The sequence below is a fragment of the Bidens hawaiensis genome, unplaced genomic scaffold (genome assembly GCF_021521415.1).
Source record: "Bidens hawaiensis isolate Kalapana, Puna unplaced genomic scaffold, B.hawaiensis_p1.1 tig00013006_1, whole genome shotgun sequence".
Taxonomy (NCBI): Eukaryota; Viridiplantae; Streptophyta; class Magnoliopsida; order Asterales; family Asteraceae; genus Bidens; species Bidens hawaiensis.
The window spans coordinates 159,475-183,896 of NW_027492092.1; the positions used below are offsets into that span (position 1 = coordinate 159,475).

Here is a 24,422-nt window from a genome sequence, read left to right on the forward strand (position 1 = left end):
TCTAGTGGTACCACTACTATTGTGGTGGTTGTATCCTAAGGAGACAAACGTGCTCTTAGATGAGACACAAAATCTACCTCAATAGAAACATCTCCAACGCGGGTCTTAGCTAGCATTTTTCTTTTCTTTTTTCTTTAACTTCTTTTAAAAGTGTTACATATAATTTTACGAACGCTACATCTATAGATTGCAAGATGAAACAAAAAGAAAATAATAATAATAAAAGAAAAATGAAAATTAAAGAACTACGATAAGTAGAAGAATATTTTTTGTTTTAATTGTAATACATAAACTCGATATACAATTGCTTTTAAATAAACAAAAAGAAAAATTCAGGACCAATTTCATCACAAAAAATATAATAAAAATTACTTTTAAAACACAAATCCAAACATCCCTTTATAGGGAATTTCCAATTATATATAACTAGAATCAGAAATTACATATGCCATACATACAACCAAGTACATAATACATGCATATATACTACCCAACCTAAGTCTCATAATCTCCATCAGTTAATATATAGATGTTATGATGGTTAATGGTATTCGTACCTTAATTCATCACCTTCTACCTATGTTTCTCAACCTTCAGTATTATCGAAGAACGGATAGATTTCATTCTGGTTGGAGTTACTAGATTTATATGTTTCTTGAAGCCAAAAGGCATTAATGCATACATTAGCATTATCACATGATAAAATTGGCAAAACTGGCTGTAACAAACCATGATCAACATTTTGTGACAAAGTTGTCACATGATGTTGTTTATAAAAAGAAAGCCATGTAAGAACATTATACAACTCCTCCTCAGCTTGTCTTATTTGATACTGAAGGTCACATATTACACTGAGGCAGCCGTGAACCGGGAACTGGTCTCGCATGTTAGCCTCATAGATTATGGACTGCATGGCTTCGGTTTTGTAGTTAGAGTCGATTTGTTCAAGTATTCTTAGGATGTTTCTTACACCGAAGAGTTTGTGTGCATTTTTGAAAATCATAGGGTGTTCGGGGCGGAAGTGTGGGGCGAGTGGGCACTCAGGGGTGCACCGCTTGCGCTGGTATCGGCAGGCGGCACAGGCTTGGTTGCTGGTGGCACCCTTGAGGGTCATTTTGGGTTGGTGTGAAGAGTGAAATGAGCTGTGAAAAGGGTGTGAGAGGTTAGTGTTTTGTGGGAAGACTAGAAGACCATGTAAAGTATATAAAAGCGAGTCTAGTCCGTAACCGTTTGGGATAGCATGCATGAAATTGTACGATGCGTTAAACGGATCTATAGTTATATCACATGTTATTTACTTTACTTTTTGAACAACAAATTTTTTCACATAAAATTCTCTAACAATCATCTCATTTTTTAAGGAGAAAACACCATCCATTAGGTGTAATAATGGGTTATATTCATCATTTAACTAGTAGTTGAGATCTATAGTTAAAATTATTCAATGTCAAGTATTACAATTTTGTGTGCTGTCTACCTTTTTCTGCTTCTTTTGTTTCACATTGCACCCCATCATACCATATATAAACCTTAACTTGTCAAATTAAAGAAAATTTCATTTATTTAACTTTTGTAATACATGAGTTAATTTCTAACCTGGTAATATATTATATATCATTTCCATTTCATTACTACTAATAATAATATAGTATTTTGATAATTGGCAAAATATATTTGTACATGACACACGGTAATGTAACACAAGCATAGCTACAGCCTACAAGGGAGAAGAGGGGGGGGGGGGACGCTTTCATTAAAACAAATAGTGTTATTTATACCTAAAAATCATGATCGCCTCCTGTGAAAAGAAATCATGGTCCACCACTAACAGAGAGAAAATGTGACCGTTACATAACTGTTATATTCTTATAAACTATTCAAAGAACTACTACAAGGATATTGTATTTTTTTCTTTATAACATCAAATCTGACTCTACTCGTAAATTATTACACTTTTTTTATCCGACAGGACTTGAAACCTCAACAAATGGAAATGCAAAGTCATATCCAATACCTTATTGGTACCGTAAAACGAAAGGCCATTTGGTGTGTATTGCATGGTTCTTGCGTACAAACATATTATTTATTCCAAAATTAACTTGGTGTGTAAATGTTATGTATGCATGAACATATATATCTAGGTGTGTAGTATAAGTACAAGCGAAGTGAAGTGTCCTACAATCATCCAATTTAAAATTTATCGGCACCTAACCTAAGGTGTCAGGTTATACTATGTCATCATCATAAATTCATAATGCTGGTCATTTAACTTCAACCTCATATGAGCTTTTCAACTGATAAAGCTTAAAATGGATACCGAGTATACTACACATGTTCGTTCTTGTTTTAATTCTTTCCTCTTTCCTGTTACTATGCAAATGAATTAAATACAACTCCAGTAATAATAAGTCTTGTATAGAATATACGGGTAAAATTTTTAAAAAACAATAATGTTAAACATACTACAATATATGTGTAAATGGTGTATATACACATGCTCATATAGACAAAATACTGTAAATACCGTATATGTAATGTAGATGTGCATATACTGATATAAAAGTGTGATATTTTCTTATCTTCATCTTCGAGGGGCTAGTTTTCAACAAAGACAATATGTAAGAATCGGAGGTTCATTCTTGATGGACAGGGTCATAGTTGGGATTCCTTATTTTACATCCTTACAGCTTTTTCTCAAAAGTTAATAAGTTATAATACTATGACCTATTAATTTATCCACCTCAAAATGTCACAATACAAACCACCTTTTAACTTTTTTCAAAAATTAGTGAGTTATAAGTAGCCTAAAATAAACAACCCCAAACATCCCCTAAAAGAAAAGGTACAAGTCAAAAGAAGGTAGATGCATGGTCAATCACTGGCATCCACCGTGAATGAAGGGCATGCTCATTTTTTGAACAGTTGATTTTCAAGATACTTTTCTACACACTCTTCCCAAATTTGACTCCCCCTCTTACACATTTAAACCAAAACTAAAGCTTTTAAGTCATTTTCGAGTGATCTCTAACTCTTTAAACAATTTTTTGATGCTAGAAAAAGAGATCATACATCAGCAAAAGAAAAGCGTTAGAACGTTCTTCATTTGGTACTCTTTTAAACGCTTATGTAGCGTTCGGTATGCAAGAATGACAGTGGGAATGAAATGATTCATTACAATGGAATTTCATTCCATCAAAACCATTTCTTCCCATCCCTTTCTTTTTTTTTCATTTCATTCCTTCTTCACCCTAACAATGACCACCACCACCACCTAACAATGACCACCACCACTACCATTGCTGCCACCAACACCAGATCGCCACTGTTGCCGTTGCCACCACCGCCACCACCGTTGTCGCCACCCTACCATCGCCATCACTACCAATGCTACCACCACTTGACCACCGCCACCCCCACCACCCACCACCACCGTCACCACCGACACCACCATTTTCGTCGCCGCAGCTACCATTACCATTGCCATTGTGGGTTTTTTTTTTCTTGTAAAAAAAATATTTTTGATAAGAGTGCTTTTATTATTTTTATTTCATTCCTACAATTTTTTTTTGATACCAAACAACATAAAATAATAATTTATTTAATTCCCATACGTTAACCAAACAAAACAAAGGAATGGTAATGATCAATTTCATTCCATTCCTTCACCTATTCCCTTCCCTCTTTCATTCCATTCCCTCCAACCAAACATACCTTATGACCTTATGTTGTAATATTGAGTGGTTAGTTGGTTACCATATATACAAGGAAAATTAATCTTTGTCCAATAAACATAAGTTCAAGAACATATGTTTATTTCACTGATGCCGTGTGCAATCGAACAGGGCGGATTGGAGAATGAAAAGATGAAAAGCAAACTGCCACCAACTCTAGTACTACCACCGCTACCAAGATCATGACCATGGTCATCTCTGGTAGCTTCAACTGTAGAATCATAAACAACTTTTTGCGGAACCATGTGTATAAAGCTCTTCAACATCTTAACACCCGATCTAAATCTTCCCAACTCATATGATTTATTAACAAAACAGTTATAACTTATGCTTGCGTTAACCAATCTTAAGCTAGCCTCGGTTAACCAGTCCATGCCAGGCTCAGGAACCAGCATGGGACCAATGTCCCGGATTCATAATCAAAACACAGAAACACACAATCATAAACTAATAAAAGGTCATTACGAAACCAAGCAAGCAATTATGTCTGAAAGTTGGGAATATCAATACCACCCTAAAACATCTATATGATAACGGTCACCAATATAGCACGTTTGAATAATTAAATCGACGACTTTTGCAGTACAAAAACGAGCACACAGGCTCTTTTTACCTCTTTGTTGTCCACCAATTCCATTGGTTTATGTAATATCACAATGGCCAAACCCAAGTACACAACCGAAGGCTGCAGTAGTAGAAACCAAGCACCCATTACCAACCACCGGATCACCAAACTGTACAAACCTTTCTCAATAGTAAAGCCCATTTTCCACTTTCTGATTTACCATAATAACAAGTCTGGAAAAGGACTTTATAATAATAATAATACTGACGCGGATAAAAAAAATACGATACTTTTGACTTTTGCTGACTGCGCCATCAAAACTTCTCAGGTCAACTCTTCTACAAAATTTCTTTATAATACAAGCTTCCCGAACATCATAACTTCTGACCACCGGCCACCAAAATTGCTAATTTACAGCTTCATAAAAAAGAACCTGAGGTTGCAAATGCCCTTTTTCACACATTGATACTACATCTTCCCATCGTCCAACTACCTACAAAATTAAATATTATAGCATTAATACATATACATACATAATTATAAAATATATCATAGATTATTGCATAAAAAATGTGTTACCTTGACTGTTTTGTCATCATACATCACCCATCGATGATGAACATGGCTGTATGCAAAGCAATGATAATGCTGCCCGTAATAGCATACCTTAAAAGAAATTACAAGCATTTATGTTGAATTAAACAACTGTATGTGTGAAAAATGATACATTTCCACTTACAATAGACTAAAGAAATCAAAATAATGTCACTCTAAATAAAGACATTTACCACTGAAACAAGACGGCGTGTGTTATTTGGATCAAGTCCACGATAAAGTACACTTAAATCTATTTCAGTAGATAATGCTGCTAATGTCGCCTTTATATCTTCAACACTTTCACATGTGTTTTGCCAACCAAGAACTACAAAACATAACAATTGTAGGTTAGCAGTTGATATAGGTGCCGATTTAGACTTAATTACATAAAAATGGGTAGATTGGGTTGGGGTTATAGGTTAAATAGTTTAAACAGTTCAAAACTCTTCCAAAGTGTATTCAAACGCATAAAATATTTATGAAAATTCAGAAAATGCTACAAAGGCGTTCGTGGGTCGGCCCAAAACCTTAGGGGTGCAAACGAACCGAGCCGCTAGCAAGCTAATTGAGATCGGATCAATAAAAAGCTCGAAACGAGCTGAGCCTGAGCTTCAATCAAGCTCGATTAGTTATCAAGCCCGAGCTCGAGCCTTGTATGGAAAGATCGTTTAGGCTTGTTGAGCCTTACCGAGCCTTGTGTGCTTTTAACCCTTTAGGACTTCTATGTATTAATTTCACACTGCGCAGCCTACTCAAGGCGAGCTTAGGCTCGTTTTAAGGTTTTTCTCAAAATAATTAAAAATGTGAATAATTATTAATAACAAATGAGCCGAGCTCGGGATATAGAATAAGGGCTCAAAACTAGCCGACCTCAAGCTCGAGCTCTTGTAAGTCAAAACGATCCTAGTTGAGCTCGGGCTCAGGCTCAGCTCGTTTACATCCCTACTGAGAATCTCTAAAAACTGCCCATTCTGAGAGCACCTGTTGTGAAAACATGAGGTGGATTAGAAAGGATGTGATGGATGTAATTAAGCTTCCCACAACCACCATCATCTGGATCACAAGCTAATTGGTGATTCATCTCAACAAGGTTTAACAGCTCATCAAAAGAACCTTCCGGACACATGACCAGCAGCAGGAGTAATATAATAAAGCTTATCATTAGCAATGAAAATTGAGCACAAGGGTAAAATAAAAAAAAAGAAAAAGAAAGAAACATGCCTTCATGGTTCTAAGGGCGTTAGCGTTGATTTGATGAAAGAAAGATGTGTATTTGAGACTCCTGGTTTCCAACCCACAATTATAACAATTCATTCGTTCAAAAATGTCCATTCCAAAAAGAGTATGTGCTGTACAATATTTATTTATACACTCCCACAAGCCCATTGTATTGTTTTCTGTTTGTTCAGTATCAGAAACGGATGTACCGGGTGTGAATGATTTATGTAAGCAATCAAATATCACTCCCAATACTTCCGATGCATCATTCATTTGTGCCTGCCAAATCATCACATATAATTTATTATCTCAGAGCATTCATGTCCCATTCTTCATCCATATCTCAATAATTCAACCTAAAAACACATTTTCTCTAAATTTTGTTTATATTCTATTAACCTCCTACATCCCATTCTCCATCTCTCTCTCTATCTTATTCACAAATTTTTTATTACTGTTTCTATTTCTTATACCCTCACAAGAAGTTTAGAGAGTGATGAATAGTAACCTATCAAATATAGGGAACTACTATTACTCTACTATATAATTTGGAGATATAAAGAAAATAAAGAATGGGATGTAGAGGTATTTTAGCACTTTTCTTTATAAATTACTTAAATTCGACCCAACCTGAACCAATATACTTCCGCATTTTACCCAACCCGTCCACTTCTAAGCCTGCAAATGAACCGAACGTTCAATGAACAGTTGGTGAACCGTTGGGCTAGAAGTTCGTTTATTTAATAAACGAATGGACATGAACAGTCTTTTAGTTCATTTAGTTAAACAAACAAACATGAACACGTGTATCATTCGTTCATTTATGTTCGTGAACGTTCTTTCACTTATGTATGTTCGTTTACGTTAATCTATGTTCATTCGTAGACCGTATGCGTTCATTTATTCGTTTACATTCATTTATTTGTGTTCGTGTATATATCTTCATTTAAACTTTCTAGGCCTGTTACAATTTAGTCTTGTCTTAAAAAAATTAAATATCACCCAGTACAGTTTATTCTAGGTTTATCTAATTTTTAGAGACAACATATTAATGTTCATGTTTACTTCTAATCGGTGTTCATTCAGCTATGTTAATTCATCTATATTCAGTTATGTTCGTTCTTTTGTGTTATCTTACATTTGTGAACCATTCGTTACTAATAATATTAGCAAACGAACACGAACATTCATTCCTTTAACAAACAAACACGAAAACCTCATTCGTTTAAGTGTTTGTGTTTGATTGTGTGTTTGGTTAAGTTAAATGAACGAACACAAACATGCCTCGTTCGTGTCCGTTCGATTCATTTACAAGCATCCACTTCCCACCTCTAGTACTTACCAACAACTAAAAACCTAAAACATAGCGTACACAAGGGCTTGGCAGAAGCATATAACGTTTAACTCTAAAACCTAAATATAACATATATGATCAAGATGAAAAGGCATACCTCTTGAAAGAAGTTACTGTCAGGATACAAGTTGCTAAGAGCAATCCGAAGAGAAATAGGGGCAACAGCTTGAACTTTTGTATCAGTTGAAGCAGAGTTTAAAGCACTAAAAATATCATACAAAGCGCATGTAACACATGGATCACCAACATGAAGATGATCACAAGTAGTTGTGCCTAAAAATTCCTCACGAAACCGTCTCAAATGCCATAATGACTGCAATTTGAAGAAAAAGATTACAAATATTAGATTTGAGACGAATAAAGAAGATTGGTGAAACTTGAATTTCGAAAACATAACCTGTATAATAACATTTAGAAAACAGTTGTATTCACCAACTTCATTCTTCAGGCCTGTACCATATACATCACTTCCGTTTACATTGTCTGATTCGACTTCAATAGATGTAATACAAGAGTCTTCCCCTTCTATAAGCATGTCGTCAGGTATTATTATTCCAGATATTGAAGAATATCGCTTGTGCGAATGAAATGCATCTGCATTTTTAAAATAAATACCAACTTTAAAGCAAATTCTAAAATTTTGTAAGGACATATTGCGACGCACATTTGCACATAAAAAGATCATTTCTTTTATAGAAAAACATATTTTGGACAAAAAAAAAGTGGTTTCGGGTCTCAATGCAACCCAGCCTAACCCGTTTCAACCCACAACAAAATTACTTGTTCAAACCCAAACCCAACTTTACATGTTAACCAACCCACCAGGGGTGCTCATTTTTGTCACTGTTAGCATAACTTCAAGAAACAAATATGGTCAAAGATCAAGAACGATTTTTCTAGTTGACAGTTGACTAAACTATGAGCTTCATCAAAGTAATTGCAGTAGTGTTAAGACACCAGGATTATGCATAAGCTCGAATTCTTCTGGATACTTCATATCGTAGTTAATTCCAACTTAAATATAAACTAAAATCGATCAAAATGGACCAAATAACATCTAACTATTATTATGTTATAAATAAGCAGATATATAAATACCAAGGCTTTGGCGGACAGCTTTTGACAGTTCAGCTTGGAACCTTTTTTCGTCATCATCTTCTATTTGCAACATCAACACCCTTGTTTCATTATCTCCTGAAGAAGAGGTGTCTGCTATCAAGCAAAGTACAACCCATAAGCTGAGATCTTAATGTCATAATAAGATGACAAGAAATGAAATTATAAGATTTTTATAAAACGCCTCTATTTGTTTACTTTTCTCATTTTTACCCTCCTCACTTTCTCCATACGGAAAGTTACTGAAGGGGCATACCAAATTATACCCCGCACAAAGTAAATTAAAAAGAACAAAAGAAAAATGAACAGAAACAAATAGATCATATAACTCGAATGACATTGATATTAATGAGTATTTGAGTCTCACACAGATACACAATATATTTCACCTTGAAGAAAGTCACCATACGTACTTTGTCCAGATTCGGTAGTTTCCTTTCCAGCTGGCACAGTTTGCGGTCTTCCATCAATTACCTTGGTTGTACTTTTTTGCCGTCTACTTCTTCTTCCTAACAAAGAGAGACAATGTTTTGTAGTTTCATAAGTAATAGCATGTCTATATGATGTATGTTTATATATAAGCACAATCAATACCAGTCCTCTCTGAGAGTCCATCTTCTGTAAGGCTCAAAAGTCCATTACTTTGCTTCACGGGTTCCTAGAAGACAAAAAAAGGTAAGCCGCATCATACACCATTGCATTTTTATGTTGCTAACATCATCACAAAGAAGCTCACCGTGCTCATTGGTGGCATTCTTGAGTTATTTTTATGTTGCTCTGCGAGATGTCTTTGTTTAGCTTCATCCTCAATCCTTCTTTGATATTTTAATGTTTCTTCAAGCTTTCGTTCCTCAGCTTCAAGCTCAATTTTCCTGCGCCTTGCTTCATCTTCCTGCTGAAGGAAAACACCAACTTCATCCACACTTTCATTTGGTTGTTCATCTAACACAATTGCATCTGAGGAACTGAAAAAAACAAACATCAGCACAACGGTAATGATATAAATTCTTATTATGAACATAAAAGCATAGTGAAGAAGCCACATACGTCATCTCTGCATTCCCATTGGGTAAAACATGTGATTCACCAGTGCTTATAGCCTGCATATGCAACAATGCATTCTCAATCTATAACCTAATAAAGATAAGAAATTATTTAGAATATGTTACAAAGTTCAAACCTTGAAATCCTTTGTTTTTCTGTGTTCTTTGTTCTTTCTTTTATCCTTTAGTTTATCATTGAGATGCTTTGGAACATCACCCGATCCTTTTTTAGAATCTAGAGCAAGTTCAGCCAAGAAAGCTTCTCTAGCAGCATCTGATTTCTCTGTGGCATCTTTCTCTGCTAAATTCTCTAGGCGTGCCTAAAAAAAGATAAAAAAAAAGTGTAAACAAATGTATTTGCACCTTTAACACATGTATAGAAAGTTGTATATGATGATACGAACCCGCAAATATGACTTCACAAGAGGTTCAACTATGAGTCTAAAATCATTAGCACATAATGGACCTAACTTGGCTTCCAACTGCTGCATTCCGGAGAGATTCCGCATGATCCGTGCATTGATTTTGCTAAGCTGCATTTCTGAAAAAGTGAGATAAAGTGGAAGACCGCACAATCGCATATATAAAAATTCAGTATATAATACACATATTCATTAGTCATACAGACCTCAACAGACAGCTGTTCTTTCTGTTTCTGGATTCCAATTTCTATGCAAGCATCCAACTGTTGATGATAGTCATTCACCCTCCAATCATTTTCACTAGATTCTAAGTCGACATGAGGATTCACATTTACAACACCATATGTATCTTCAAACCTGAATTGATTAACATTGAAAGAGTCTACTTCTTTTAGAACATTTGTCAAGGCTTCCACCTCAAACCTATTAACGCATGTAACATCACCGTTCTGTTGAGTAATTTCTTCTCTTCGTTTCCTTAAAACCGATTCGTAACTTTGTCGAACGAATTCGGTAGAATTCTCTCTTTTCTTACCTTCTTCTAGGCAGAGATCTTCAACTAACTGTAATGCTTCCTCGTAACTTACATGCTCCAACTTTCTATCACATAAGCTCTGCAAATGCGAAAATTCTCTACCGATTATCTCTAAAAGCTCTATCCCTTTATGTATCTTCTCATCTCTAGTTTTAGTCCAGAATGTCAACCGTTCCTGACTTGTGGGGCCCGAAAATATCCATGACAGTAGAGGCTCATCATCATTATCTTTATCTTGGAAAGTGCTTGCATTTAACAAGAGACATGAACCATCTTTATCAAAAGTTATTTTTTCGGATACTTCATTGACTTGTGTGACATTGGTCAACTCTTCTAAAGCGTTACCATTCTCTGAATACCTACCTATTCCACATGAACAAGATAGTTCTTGCAAAAACATAAGCACTTTTTTAAGCTCAGTTACTCCAAGAAAGCATATACAAATTGGTGACTGTTCCACACCAGCGTTCAGAAGCTGAGGATGCAACTCCTCAACTGAAAACTGTATAACTTTTGTAAGATGACTTGCTGCAAGACACTTATGTTTAATAAGTAAATGGAATAAAGTTTTAATCTTTTCAAGCAGCTCTGTTCGCTCAATGTCATTAGATAATGGCCAGCTTTCAGGGTGGAAATATCCCTTGCAACCTTCACCTTGATCACATTCCATTGGGACACAGTCAGCAGTTTTAGCAGTCTTTCTGCCCCCTGCACTTACACCATTATAACTATCTTCATACTGCTTATGATCAAATGAAGCCCATGAATTCCCGTACCCATAACTTTCACTAAAACTGCCATTAGCTAAGTCTGAGTTAGAAACTGAAGAATTTGATTGCAGTTCAACCATTCTAACAGCAGCATTGACATCCAATGCTTTCCAAGGATAAGTCAGAAGCATTTCAGTCCACTCACTGTCAACATTTGGAGGTAAAACAGCCTGAAACTTTGGTGATAAGCTATCCATGTTCTCCTCTAAAACATGCTGCTTGTGCAGATCAAGATCAACAAACTTCTCACCACATCGACAGCACATCCAGTACCTCCAGCCACTATCCACACCAAAGGACAAAGCTTCAGTAATGACTTCATATGCTAATCCATCTTTTAGTGACTTAAAATGGGATGCAATATCTGATACAGTTATCTTGTACAAGTCTTTCTTCAAATCTGTACTCATGGACTTCCAGTAATGAACAACATTATCTTTTCTTTCAGAAGTAGTCGCACTCCTTTTCACTTTTCCACTTTTTCTCCTGTCACCTGTTCGCTGGCCCGGCCCAAAAGAAGACTCCGGACCCTTATCTGTTTCAGTTTGAGACTGGGAAGACTCTAGCTTCTGCTGCAATAACCTTGCTGCAGCCACTTTAACTTCAATCTCTTTCTTCCTTTCCTCATCCGTCTTACTCACTTTCTTAATATCATTCGGCCTTCTAGCTTGAACCACTCTTACATCCATCGGGTCCTCAGGAACCCTCCTAACAGGAACAAACCTAAACTTATCATCCCCGTTCCCTAAATTCCTCATCCAAGTCGAAAGAGTCCCAAGACTCGCTCTCTGCAGCAACGCCCGAAGCTCATTCTGCACATGCTCAATCCTCGCATCCGGCGCACCAATCTTCAGCTGACTCTCATCCAGCAAACTCTCCTTCCCAGGATCAACCGGATCCTTAATCATCAACGCACGCTCACACTCCCTCACCGAATCCTCATAATCCTTCCCGTCCGCAGCCGTCTCACACAACAAATTCGCGTAAAAATGCGCAAACTCAATCGAACTCGGCGACAACACCACCGCCTTCTTCGCCGATTCCACCGCGTTCCGCAAATGCCTCTGTTTCGCATTCGGATCGTCGATAATCGCCGCCACCTTAACACAAACCGTCCCTTGAACTCGACAAACCAACGCCAAACAAGCCGTGTTATCCTCAAATTTCACACACAAATCCTTCATTAACCTTAGGGCTTTGGTATGGTTCCCTCGCCTAACAGCATTCAACGCCTTCTCACACTCGATTTTCACCGAATCAACAAGTAACCTAGAAGCTTCAGTTTCTAGGTCAAATTTGGGCGTTTGAAGTCCAATCGACGAATTAAGGTTCCAATTGTGGTCCGGAGTGAGTAAACTAACGGCAACGTCATCGGCGTCGTTAGGTAACGGCGGCGGAGGTTGATTATTATTATTAATAGGTTTGGAGCGAGTAACGACGTTACGCTTCTTACGGCCCATAGGCTAATAAATGGAGTTAATCAAAGCAGTTGATACATGTATAGGTGTGTATGTATAGATACAGATAGAAGACTTACTGTGAGTTGGTGAGGGTGGTGGTGGTTGGTGGCGTTGCACCGCAGCGATCGGTGGTTGTGTGAAAAGAGGGGTTTTTATTGTTATTATTAATAAGTTAACTCCTCTCAGTGGATTTATAATGAAGCTTTTGATTTTGACATTGACCAGCTTTATGTTGATTCTGATATACCATACCATGCCATATTTAACCTCACGTCTCCTCTTGGGTAGGATTTTGCTGTCAATAATTGTCAATTATCTTGTTTTTTAACTTTGCATGGTTCTAAAATAATCCCAAGTGTTATTTTTAGGTAGTTGTCGGTTTTAACTAACCAAGTAGCCGGTGATAATCTCATCTTTTACCATGTTTGCTTCCAACGATTCACGACTAATGGAAGCGTAACTCTCCGTTAGTTTTCGGTTGCTGGAAAAACGTTTTCGAAAAAAAAACTTCTTTTTCCTGAAAAACTCAATATTTTCGTCTCGAACCTCTTTGAAACGTTAGATCGGACTTTAGGACTTTTTTTAAGTAAAATCCCAATTATTTAGGTCATCAGAACCCTAGGTGGTGTCGCCGGGAAAACGTTTTCGGGGGAAAAACTTATTTTTCAGGTGGAAACCATTAGTGGTGGTGTTCACATAGTGGTGGTTGGTGGTGGTGGTCGTGTTTGGGTAGTGGTGGTCAACAGTAGTGTTCAAATGGTGGTGGTGGTGTTCAGATTGAGTTTCCTAAAAATATTTGTTTTTCCGGCTGTCGAAGACTAATGGAGTTACGCTTTCGTTAGTCGTGGATCGTTGGAAGCAAACATGTTAAAAGGTGGGACTGTCATCAGCTATTTCGTTAGTTGGGGCCGGCGGCAATCAAAAGGTGATAGTTGGGATTATTTTAAACCGATATACGTTATTATTATTAGGTTGTTCGTTGTGGGTATAATCATCTTCACGTCGAAAGCCACCGCCACCTCATCATAGTGCCCCTCGTTTCCCCCTTAGTTCGTTAACATTTGCGTCCATGATGCCCGAAAACATCCATGTTGCACGGTGTTTGATGCCAAAAAAAACTGTCGATTCACAAAAGCGATGTCACATCAGCCGGACACGTCCCCATACCATCGCTGACCTTCCCTACTTAGTTATAATTGTTGATTTTAATTATTGTAGTTGTATGAAGTTATTCAGATTAAATTTGTATGATCAACTTTTTGGTAGAGTAATAAAGAAAAGGAAAAATTAACGAGACGATTGGTATTTGACTATTGATGAAATAGGATGGATTGAGAGGATATCTTATACGTAATTGTCTTGAATGAATGGATTGATATTTTTTCTTGTCTTGTAATTATTTTGTACGTAACTGTTTGAATAGATCGATAATTTCTTTATTTTTCAAAATCTGACTAGAAAAGCACTTAGCAAGCTTTTGTTTCTTTTGACAAACGATATGAATTGTTAATTTAAAGTCGAGTGTCACAATTTAGGTGATGTGATTTGAATAACTTTAGTTAAAAGAGTTAAAACGGAGTAGTCTTAAACTCAAATTCTAAGCAAATATAGATGTAGACAAGTAATTTAAATTCCAAGTGATTACTTTTCTATTTTCCTTTGAGATTCTTAAATAATAAATAATTTAAAATACCATTTTTAATTGTGAAACATAGGATACATTTCTAGATCTTGTTCAGATAGATGCTAACATAAATAAATCAAATAAATATAAGAAAACTAGTGATGATTAAAATACTAAATCGAAAATAAAATGTAAAGAATATTAGTTTACACTATGATCCTTCATATAAAGGTTAACAAGTGTATAAACCGGCTTTTAGTGTTTTTACTTGTTTGCTAGCATTCGTTATAGATTGTAAGAGTACTCGTATGTTTGGTTAGATATAGGTTGTCATAAATACTTGGGGCCATTGAACGGATATTAGTTTATGCATTAATGGTACACGCTTAAAAGTAGAAGTGGTAGGTTTTGGTCATGGTTTAGAACCACCAAACAGGGTGTTAAATCTTGACGAGTTTGTGTTGATGAAGTTTTATAACTCATCGAATGTATCTGGCATGCTAAACTTAATAATGATTATGTATTTATGAAACTTTAAAATCGGATTTAAAAGTATTGAATTTAGGTTAAGAAAAAGAGAGACAGTAGATAAGTGTTATGATTGATCGGCATGGTATTTTGTATTACGTATAGTTGATGATGTGCAATCTTTATGTGTTCTAATATATGATGCTTCGTTGAAGGTTAGGAAAGTTGTATTTTTATCTAGCCAAATAGTTGAGTTTCATAATGATATGTAAAGCTTGTTGTATTTTTAATCAATTTATTTAATTACATGTATGTTGTTTAAATGTTTTGAACCCATTTTTAGTTTATTGTGTTAAGTATGCCCACTAAAGGGTCTTCGAATAATGTGGTTGAAAACATTGGAGCCTCACATGAAGTAAACGGCTTGGGGGTTATGAGAGGACCCACATCACATCCCACCTCCACCGCCTCGGGCAAGGTCGGTTGGACCAGGCAGCTTTGGGCAAGAGTGTGGTCAACTGGCCTTTTTTTACATAGATGGACCAATTTCGGAAACTCCTGCTGCTCGATTAAATGTCGATTTAGATTCTAGCTTAAGTAGTGATCCATTTAGACTAAGCAAATAAACAATTTTTAGAAGCTCAACCAAAAACCCCCCTTACCCCTTAGTAGGTTTACATATGGCAAGATTGGTTTAAGTGGGTTGAAACGATTATTTATTTATTTTTTCACTAAGAGTCAAAACGGGCTACTATGTGCCGGGTAACGGGCTTAGGTGGCAAGATGGGTTACTTAAGTGGGTTGAAACAGGCTGCTTTTTAATACTAGTTAAAATTGGCCACTATGGGCTGGGTAATGGGCTTATTGGTAGGTGCTTTTGGTTTAGTTATAATGAACTTCTCATAAATTGTTATTCTGGTTTCTTGTAAACTGTAATCAAGGGTTTTTTTGGTTGGTTCAAATTTCAAAGGGTGCGCTTAAAGAAAGACTGTTTGGTACTTTGGTTAACTACTTTATAATTTGTGAAAAATACGTATTCTTGGTGAACCACTATACCAAAACAGGACCAAGAGTGTAATTAGTCTTGACCCGTGATTATAAACATGGGCGGAACACCCAAATTTGTCAACTTTTCATATATAAAATCTAGGACTTTTTCTATAAGATAAACATTAGTTGGACCTTTTAGTTGTAGTAAAAAGTGAAGAGAACTTTATGATAACCTTTTAGCTAATAAAATCTGGTTCCGCCACTGTTTATGAATGGTCTACCAAAAGGCTCGAGAGACCACATGTACATGATCTAGCCATAATGGATCCGGTCCATATACATTAGCATAGCATAGATTTGGTTTGTCCTTGATTCAGCAGTTTGCTTTTTGGGAATGGTTTATTGTGGTGTTCAAATTTGCACATGTGATGTTATCTTTGTGTATCTTCAAGATATGGAAAAGAATCATGAGTTGTAACATCAAAGGTTGTCGTCATGTAACAAACTTATAACACCTAATAAATACATTACCAATAAGTAATAATACTTGTTTGTTTAGGTAACTTTGTGATAATATACAACTTTTTTCATACCAACTTTTTTAATTCTTTTATACGTCACTCAAGTATGTATCCGGTTTTATTTATACGATATACATTAATACACGTTAGCGTTCAACCTGTACAACAAATTTGTATGACTAAAAAAATCACAAAAGGCACATAACTTATAATGCTCAAATTCGAGATTGATCAAACAGTTTACCGATAGAGTGGTCAGTCCATTGACAAGTGAGCTGATTTGAGTAAAAAAAATGTATTATGATGTTCTTAAATTATACAATAGGTCAAAATGAGTCACTTTTCAAATACATGCTAACTTAAATTGGCCCACATGAGATGGACAAGGAAGGCCGCGACCCTTGTTTGTCGTCGCCGTGTAAATTGCCTTAACTGAGTTAAATCGGCCAGTTTGACTGTGTTGGAGGGAACCGTGCCGGTTTACGGTTTGAATACCCAGGTTTCATGATTTGGCTTGTTGTATACAATTTTGAACCAACCCAATTTTTTTGAAAAAAAAAAGTAATAAAAAAATAAATTTTTAAGATATATAACATTAATAAAATAACTTTCTAGTTTATGAATCAAACAATTACAATACAAATAAATATTTTGTAGTTACAATTCCAATATGTTATTACTTCAACCGGTTTCGTGCTCTTATGTTTTCTTATTATTTTTTCCATAGACCATTTGATACTCTAAATATAAAAAAGTGTTATTTTTGTTTAAGTAAAGTGGTATACTAAATTTTCAAAGGTCTATATTTGTATGATCCTTGCTAAAATATTTTAATATAGAGTGATAATTGATTCCACACACAAATGAGTCAAATGGTAATAGACAAGAAAAATCAAGTTGGAAAATGGACTCCTAAATTTGTCCATATCTTGAGTTTGTCACCGACGTAAAATCAACTTAAGTATTAAAAGAATTTTGTATGAAAATTTAATTATTGAAAAAATTGTTGTTCACAACAAAAGTTATTATTTTTCTTTGTTATTATTTTTCTTTTTCGAACGACTGAGAATTTTATTGATTGTAACTTTTTCGAATTTTTAGTTTCCGTATAATCGTCACAAGATAAATCCAAACTTAAAAAAATAAGAATATCTTGTGTTCACGTCTCACCTATGACACAAAATAGATGTTTTAGTATGAACTAAAGGTTTTTTTCATTTATGATTAGTTTTCCTATGAAGGGTTAAACTGAAATAATCGAATGAGTTGGTGACCCAGTAATCGAAATGACGTTAAAAAAATTCAATTAAATGTTTTTATAATTCCGAATATTATACCCAAAGGTATACAAAAGAAGACCTCGTATAATGAATATAAAAATGAGTAAAGGCGTTTCCAAAGTTTTGGCGTGGAGGCATGAGAGTGAGTGTCGTGGAGGGGTGTTTCATCAAAAGATTGTGTCATTAAATGACAGCTTTATTATTATACTTCAAAGTTTATGCATGTGCCTTTTTATTTTTTAATTTAAGCATTAAAATTTTTATACAAAGAACCAATTATTTCTCTATATATGATATATAAATTTACTCCATATTATAAAACATATTCATTAATTGATGAAACTAAAATGATGTTAGTCTATATAAACTCTTCATGTGACTTTGTTGAATAATTGGCCGACTCTTCAACAATTAGTACGACTATAAACACTTCTAGCACCACCTTTAAATTGTCTATTTGAAATTATTAGAATATGTGGTTGAAGGGTTATTGAAGAGGTAGGGTCTCGCACCAATCTAAAGGATAATAGAAGCTTTCGCATGCGGACCCATATCCTTCGAGGAACAGTAGTAAGCATCAAGTACGGAGGTACATGGCGTCGACGGAAGTCTAACCTTACGCCAAGCATTTCTTGACATCTTGAGAAAATTGACTCCAAAGATCTTCCTAGGAATTGGGAAAAAGAAAGTATCTTGGCGAAAATGACTTCCAGCCAATAACATGCCAATAGCACATCGTTAATAGTACTACATAGTACAAATGTTGTTGTTAATCAGCTACTTTATTCACCAACTCTTTTGGACACGTGCAAGCACCACGATTAGTGGATTTTCTGACATGGCCGACAACCCATACCTTCTCTCCTCTCATCCGGTTATAAATACTTCTCCACCTCCAACGGTAAAAGGATCTGAACTCTAGAGCAAGAACACTCACTAGTGCTCCGTGATCACTTGTATTTTACTTGTATTCAATCTCTCGTACTGATTCTCACGCTGAAGGGTGGTTATGAGAAGACCCCCCTATCTTCTTCTCGTAACGAGCTCACGGTGTTTTGTTTTCTATGTGGTTCTACTCTCATCAGCTGGATTATACTCCAACCCACGTGGAAAAAACTAACTTTAATCTAAGAACTAAGTAATTAGACTGAGAGTTAAACTAGTGTTTCCTCAGTTATGTCATGTAAGAAGTATGAGACATGTACCTTGAGAGGACATATATAGTGAATTATGTGACAACATGCTTGGAGACATGTGTTCTTCCCTCTTAATGATGTTTTGGGATCTTTTAATCCATCTTTATTGAATATGTTGTATGTCGTATTCTTTCTGTCTCGAACTTTTAACGCAAATACCAATATACACATCGTTTTGATTCTTAAGTAAAGCTTTGTAGCATGTCTATAGTTTTGTTTGAATTTCGGATAGATTTGTTGTTTGGGGGTTGGAAATAAAAATTTATGCCTGTCCTTTTTTTTCTATTATTATTGATAATAGCATTTAAATAATAAAGTGTGTTTAGACTTCTTTGTGTCACCCACTTTTTTATGTTTGTGGTGTCAATAGTGTGAGCTAAATTTATAATATAGATTTGCGTTCAAGGTGTTTATGTTCATTCCTATGTAAGATGTAGAGTGATAGGATTTGGAAATAGGTTTTACTCTTCATGGGAATTAAATTTGGAATGACATTAAGGGGGAGTTTGGTACTGAGAATGGAATTGTAGAGAAATGGAATAGAGAAAGGGAATTGCAGAGAAAGGGAATTGGTCTGGAGAATGAGAATTGACTGTTCTGTTTGGTAGTACAGAGATTTCAGTAGAGAAATATAGCTGAGAATCATTTCTCTTGTTTGGTACATAGGAAATAAACAGAGAATTATATCAACTTTATCATTAGCACAAGTATTTTTTTCATAACAAATATTTATTAAAAAATAAAAAACATATAAAAAGATGCATAAATTCCAACCAAAATATGCATTGATCAAACCAATTCACATACAAAACATAGTTTTTAAGCAAAAAACATCAACCATAGTTAAAACCAATTCACATACAAAACTATTCTTTAGTCCCCCTCTAGTTTCTAGCATATCACAAAGTGTTGTAAATGCATGTATATTCATTCTTATGTTAACAACACTCGTAACATCACTTTCATAAACCATCCTCACCATGTTTTCACGCCTATTATGGTAACTCATTAAATATTTTGTACGTAAAGTCATTGACTCAATCGACCAACGCAAATGATAAGTACACAACATCCACCAACGAATCGTAACATAAATGACATAAAATGCACCTATGGCAACTATTCTTTGTCTGGAAGGTGATCTTGCCATCTACACATAAAAATATAAGAAAATTCAAGAAAAGCAAATAACTCCAAAATATAATCCAAATATTAGCAACAAAGTGATCATGAAAGCAAGAAAAATGATTACAGGCTACTTTATTCACTGACTTGCTGAATGTTTTTTAATTGCCAATGTTTACATCAATATATATGTTATTTTGGATGAAATTGAACATCCAAGTTTCCATGTGAGTTACAAGTCAATGTTATACAAGATCCCTAAGGTTTCCATGTGAGTTACAAGTCAATTTCTAGATAAAAATGGTGTAAAAAGTGATGATTTGTTGATATGTAGAAATCTGAGTTTTTTGGTCAGATTTGAGTTTGTAAATATAGATTTATTTATCAACAAAACAATTGAAATAAATTATGAAAATATTTTCACAGAAACTTCAACATTTCTAAGTGTTTATATATTTTTCTCAAATTTTTAAAGTATGCATAAGGTTTTCAACTAAAATGCTAATTATCAAAGGTATCTAAAACTTACTGTTCAGAGTTTGTAAATGTCAAAATTTCTCAAAAATTGACTACTCAGGATTTGCATACAAGGCCAATTGGGAAATATTCTAGACAATTAAAATGTTCATTAGAAAGAGGAATGAAGTCTAAAACTTCAAAAACAAGAGAGTTATGCTCTTTAGAAGTGGACCTAAAATCTGTCAGTCAAAAACATATTTGACCTTCGGTTTTATTTTTCACGTTTGGGTAATCAAAACTTCTCTAAAAATTACGAAACCAGTGGGGTTTGAAACTAGACTCTTTGAACTTAATGTTAGACTCAAGAAACGATCAATTTGCATCTGTTATGATCAAAATATTGTTTGAACAAAACAGCATTACAGATTTCATCAGCAACAGCATTCAAGCAACTCATGTAAACATTCAATTTATCGGTTCCAACATTCAACCTAGCATCTAAATATCATTCTAACATAAAATTCATGATTCAAACTCATCAATTTCGTACCATATGATGTTCAATTCCCAACCTAGACATCAAAGATTTCATCAAGAGTCGAATTAAACATAAACCATTGAAATCTAACATATCTAAATCGATTACCAACAACATACAAACATCCCACGATAACAATCGACATCAGCAGCTGAGTTTGGATAGAGGTTTAGGTCTGGTCGAGCATAAGAAAGTCGAAAAAAAGAAAGTTTCATACCTAGGATCGTTGGAATCGAAGCAAGGATCGCGAATACGAACTCGGTTCTTGGATTGGAGATGATTTGTGGGTGATTAGAGGCTGCAAGTCGATCGAACAGCAGGGAGAGGCGTGAGTTTGCTGCTGTAGATCGAACAGCAGGGAGAGGCGTGAGAGAGTGAGGCTGAGAAATGAAACCCTAGAAATCCAATTCTCCGCTTTTTTTAGAGAAACAAAATCAGAGAAATGGAAATGGTTTATTTCCATTTATCACCTCTTTCTTTCATAAACAAACAAGAGAATTCTTTCCAATTCCATTTCTCACCCCTCAATTCCCTCTACCAAACACCCCCTAAATTTGGAAGCAAAGTAGTTGATATGAGATGAAGCTTCTTTATTTTGGTCCAAAAATCAATGCACAATATACAAGGGGGACCAGTAAAGATCAATGGGATGAAGATGAAAGCAGAGATACGGGTTAAAACTATTTGTAATAGAACTTCATTGTTTTAACTTCGAAATAAAAGGCAAACGAATGGGATTGCAAAACCAAGTCTCTTATTAACTATATATGTTGATTGATCTTGAAGTCATAACATTACCATGTATAATTTGTTGAACTCGGTTAAGTATCTTCACAACCCTAGGCGCGGGGAACCCAAAATTATCAAATGCAAAAGGAATAAACACGCGTTGGTTGTCGATTCACATTTTCTCGTGTTTGATCACTGCTGAATAGCGAAAACTGAAAGGTTTTAAAGATTCTTTGTGTACGTGTGTGTATATCTTTTGAGCCTTAAAAAAATAGGACCCAAAGCCACTAATCTTGCAAAGTGTACACAGATTTTAACACATAAATAGTAGTTAACTTAGATGTCTTAAGAACATTTTTAAAATAATAAAGAAAGAAGAATATAGGGTTATTAGAAGAATAAATGTAGCATGTATTTTATTTGATAAGGGTGCTTTTAATGAGCAATAATAATTTAAATAACGTGGAGGACCATGGGTGTGGTGATGACCATGTGTCACGGCTCCCTAAACCATTCAAGTATTCAATTTCTCCGGATCATGTCTCTTGGATATTATTTCCATTACAACTTGTACATTGTGCTTCTATACTTGCATCAACATCTCTATCACTTAGGTTATTTCAACTCCTCGACTTCTAATCTAATAACATGAGGGTGATGGTTAATACTTGTAATCTTATGATCTTATGTCCAAAACCTAATTTAATGGGTTTTCTCACGGTGACAGGTTTCCTCAAAATAACCTCAATTGTGGTCCGAATGAGCCAGGCTTAAAACGTCAAAATCAATATGGATGGTTGACATACCGTCTCAGAAAGGCTCACTCGGGTATTGGTGTAGTTCAAAAAAAAAAATCCATTTATCGAATATCTCAATAATATTCAACGGATCACTTGTTTATATACTAGGTGTAGCAAGCTTAATTCGTTTATTGATAGTTGAGTTTATTTAATAAATCTGATTTATGGTATATTTCATATACTGTTGCCGGTGCATACATGCATAAATATGAGCTTACGTATTTTAATAATGTTGATTTAAAATATACGCCAAATGCTATTTTAATTTAGTTTTGTATTAATATAATTTATGTTTTATTTTTTGAATCATTCACACAATATCACAAGCAACAGATCGCACGGTCAATATCATGAACTGACCATAGATTAATCACTAACTGCAATAGTAAGATCATGATCAATGTCACGATCAGGCTTTAGGTTTTATTGCATGATCGTAAAGTTACTCGACAATATCAAGAAATTAACAAAACAGACTAAATAATCCGCATCATCAAATCAACCACATTAAAACAACTTTGAACCAAATAGCAAACTTAACATTTTTTGAAAGATATTTAATTTCTAAAACCATTTTAACATTTTATGCAAATGCTTGGTGTTGATGGTAAAATATTAGAAAAAAAATAATTATAAATTTGTTTTTTATTAAATGTTTACACATTTAATGTATAATTCGGATAAGAGTAGCTGTTCGTCCTTCTCAAGTCGGTGGTCCATAACGTTAATGTTAAATTCAAAGTTGAAGTTTCTGTTCATGGTCATGCCACAATTATTAATAACGAAAAACCCCAATATATGCAAATATAAAAAATAATAAAATACATTTTACTTTTATTAAATTTGGCTTTTCAAAAAAAATCCAAATTAATAAAATGTGTAAGTGATAAATATCATCTTTGACTCCTTTTCAACTAAATCAAGATTTCTTTACCTACATTAAAAATCAATAAAATATAGATTTAACGAGTAGTCTTAACAAGTTAGAGAGTAATATTTATATTTATTGGTTTAGGGGTTAACAACGTAGTATGTTATCCATTTGACTTATATTTCTGTGTAAAATAATACATACATACATGTTAAGAAAATAACTAGTGTAGCTGTATTATAATTTATTATCTTTAAAATTTCTACTATTTTCCAACAAAATGAATAAACTAACAAATCCTTTTTTTATACAATAACCGTTTTCAACATGTCAAAAGTATTAGTCAACACATTTCAATCTCTTAACTGTAAAAATGTTAGGGAGAAAGACTAACCACTTGCCAAGAAAAAAATAAATAACTAACACAACAATAATTTAAAATAAATAAATCAATAAAAAAATAACAAATAGTAAATCAAACCCAAATGACTCAATTTTATTAAATAAAAGATGTATTTTTTTAACATAATATTTTATTGAACAAGTTAGCAAAAACACGATCATTTGAAATCATCATGACAAATGCATTATCCTTATGTCTGATGAACGATATGAGATGGCCTGGCTCACTCACTCGAAAAAAAACAATTATCTAGAAAAACCAACAGATTCAACAAATTGATCCAGTTGAGAGGATAAGAAAAGTCATAAGACTACTATTAATGCTTGACTAATTGTCTTTGTTATTATAATATAATTAGTATTTTAATCATAATAATTGAAAAGGTTCGAATAGTTTATTCTTTATTATTATTAATTAGTACTACAAAGAGAGAATCAAAAGGACGGACTTTTGAAAAATGATACGGAAGCTGGTACGGATGGTACCACGACGGGTGTGATTGGGTGTGGGTAGGCCGTAGGGAACAAGGGTACACCCAACTTTTGATACTCCACGCTCACTCACATGCGTCTGTCTGTCACCTCACATGCTTTGCAGTCCTAGAACA

The 24,422-nt window shown here is 34.7% G+C and overlaps 2 protein-coding genes across 2 annotated transcripts; both read right to left on the minus strand.

The window, feature by feature from the left end:
- Nucleotides 1-586: 586 nt before the first annotated feature.
- On the minus strand, nt 587-1,114 carry LOC143542950 (LOB domain-containing protein 27-like). Its single transcript, XM_077035405.1, has one exon. It carries the CDS (start codon nt 1,112-1,114, stop codon nt 587-589), a length of 528 nt encoding a protein of 175 aa, XP_076891520.1.
- A 3,111-nt stretch (nt 1,115-4,225) lies between these two features.
- LOC143542951 (uncharacterized) lies at nt 4,226-12,811 on the minus strand. The gene is made up of 15 exons (XM_077035406.1): nt 10,253-12,811; nt 10,029-10,157; nt 9,762-9,944; nt 9,629-9,681; nt 9,318-9,546; nt 9,176-9,239; nt 8,971-9,090; nt 8,564-8,677; nt 7,863-8,059; nt 7,563-7,778; nt 6,272-6,390; nt 5,875-6,047; nt 5,085-5,218; nt 4,876-4,962; nt 4,226-4,789 (listed from the first exon to the last, which is right to left on the minus strand). Exons 1-15 carry the CDS (start codon nt 12,809-12,811, stop codon nt 4,703-4,705), a joined length of 4,464 nt encoding a protein of 1,487 aa, XP_076891521.1. The 3' UTR covers nt 4,226-4,702.
- Between the last annotated feature and the right edge of the window lie 11,611 nt (nt 12,812-24,422).

Excerpts from the sequence above, each read along its gene's own strand:
- LOC143542950 (XM_077035405.1), bottom strand. The coding sequence starts at position 1,114 with ATGACCCTCAAGGGTGCCACCAGCAACCAAGCCTGTGCCGCCTGCCGA.
- LOC143542951 (XM_077035406.1), bottom strand. The coding sequence starts at position 12,811 with ATGGGCCGTAAGAAGCGTAACGTCGTTACTCGCTCCAAACCTATTAAT. Across the intron at positions 9,682-9,761 it reads GAAAAACAAAGGATTTCAAG|GCTATAAGCACTGGTGAATC; the intron begins GTTTGAACTTTG and ends TTGCATATGCAG. Across the intron at positions 4,790-4,875 it reads ATGATGACAAAACAGTCAAG|GTAGTTGGACGATGGGAAGA; the intron begins GTAACACATTTT and ends TTAATTTTGTAG.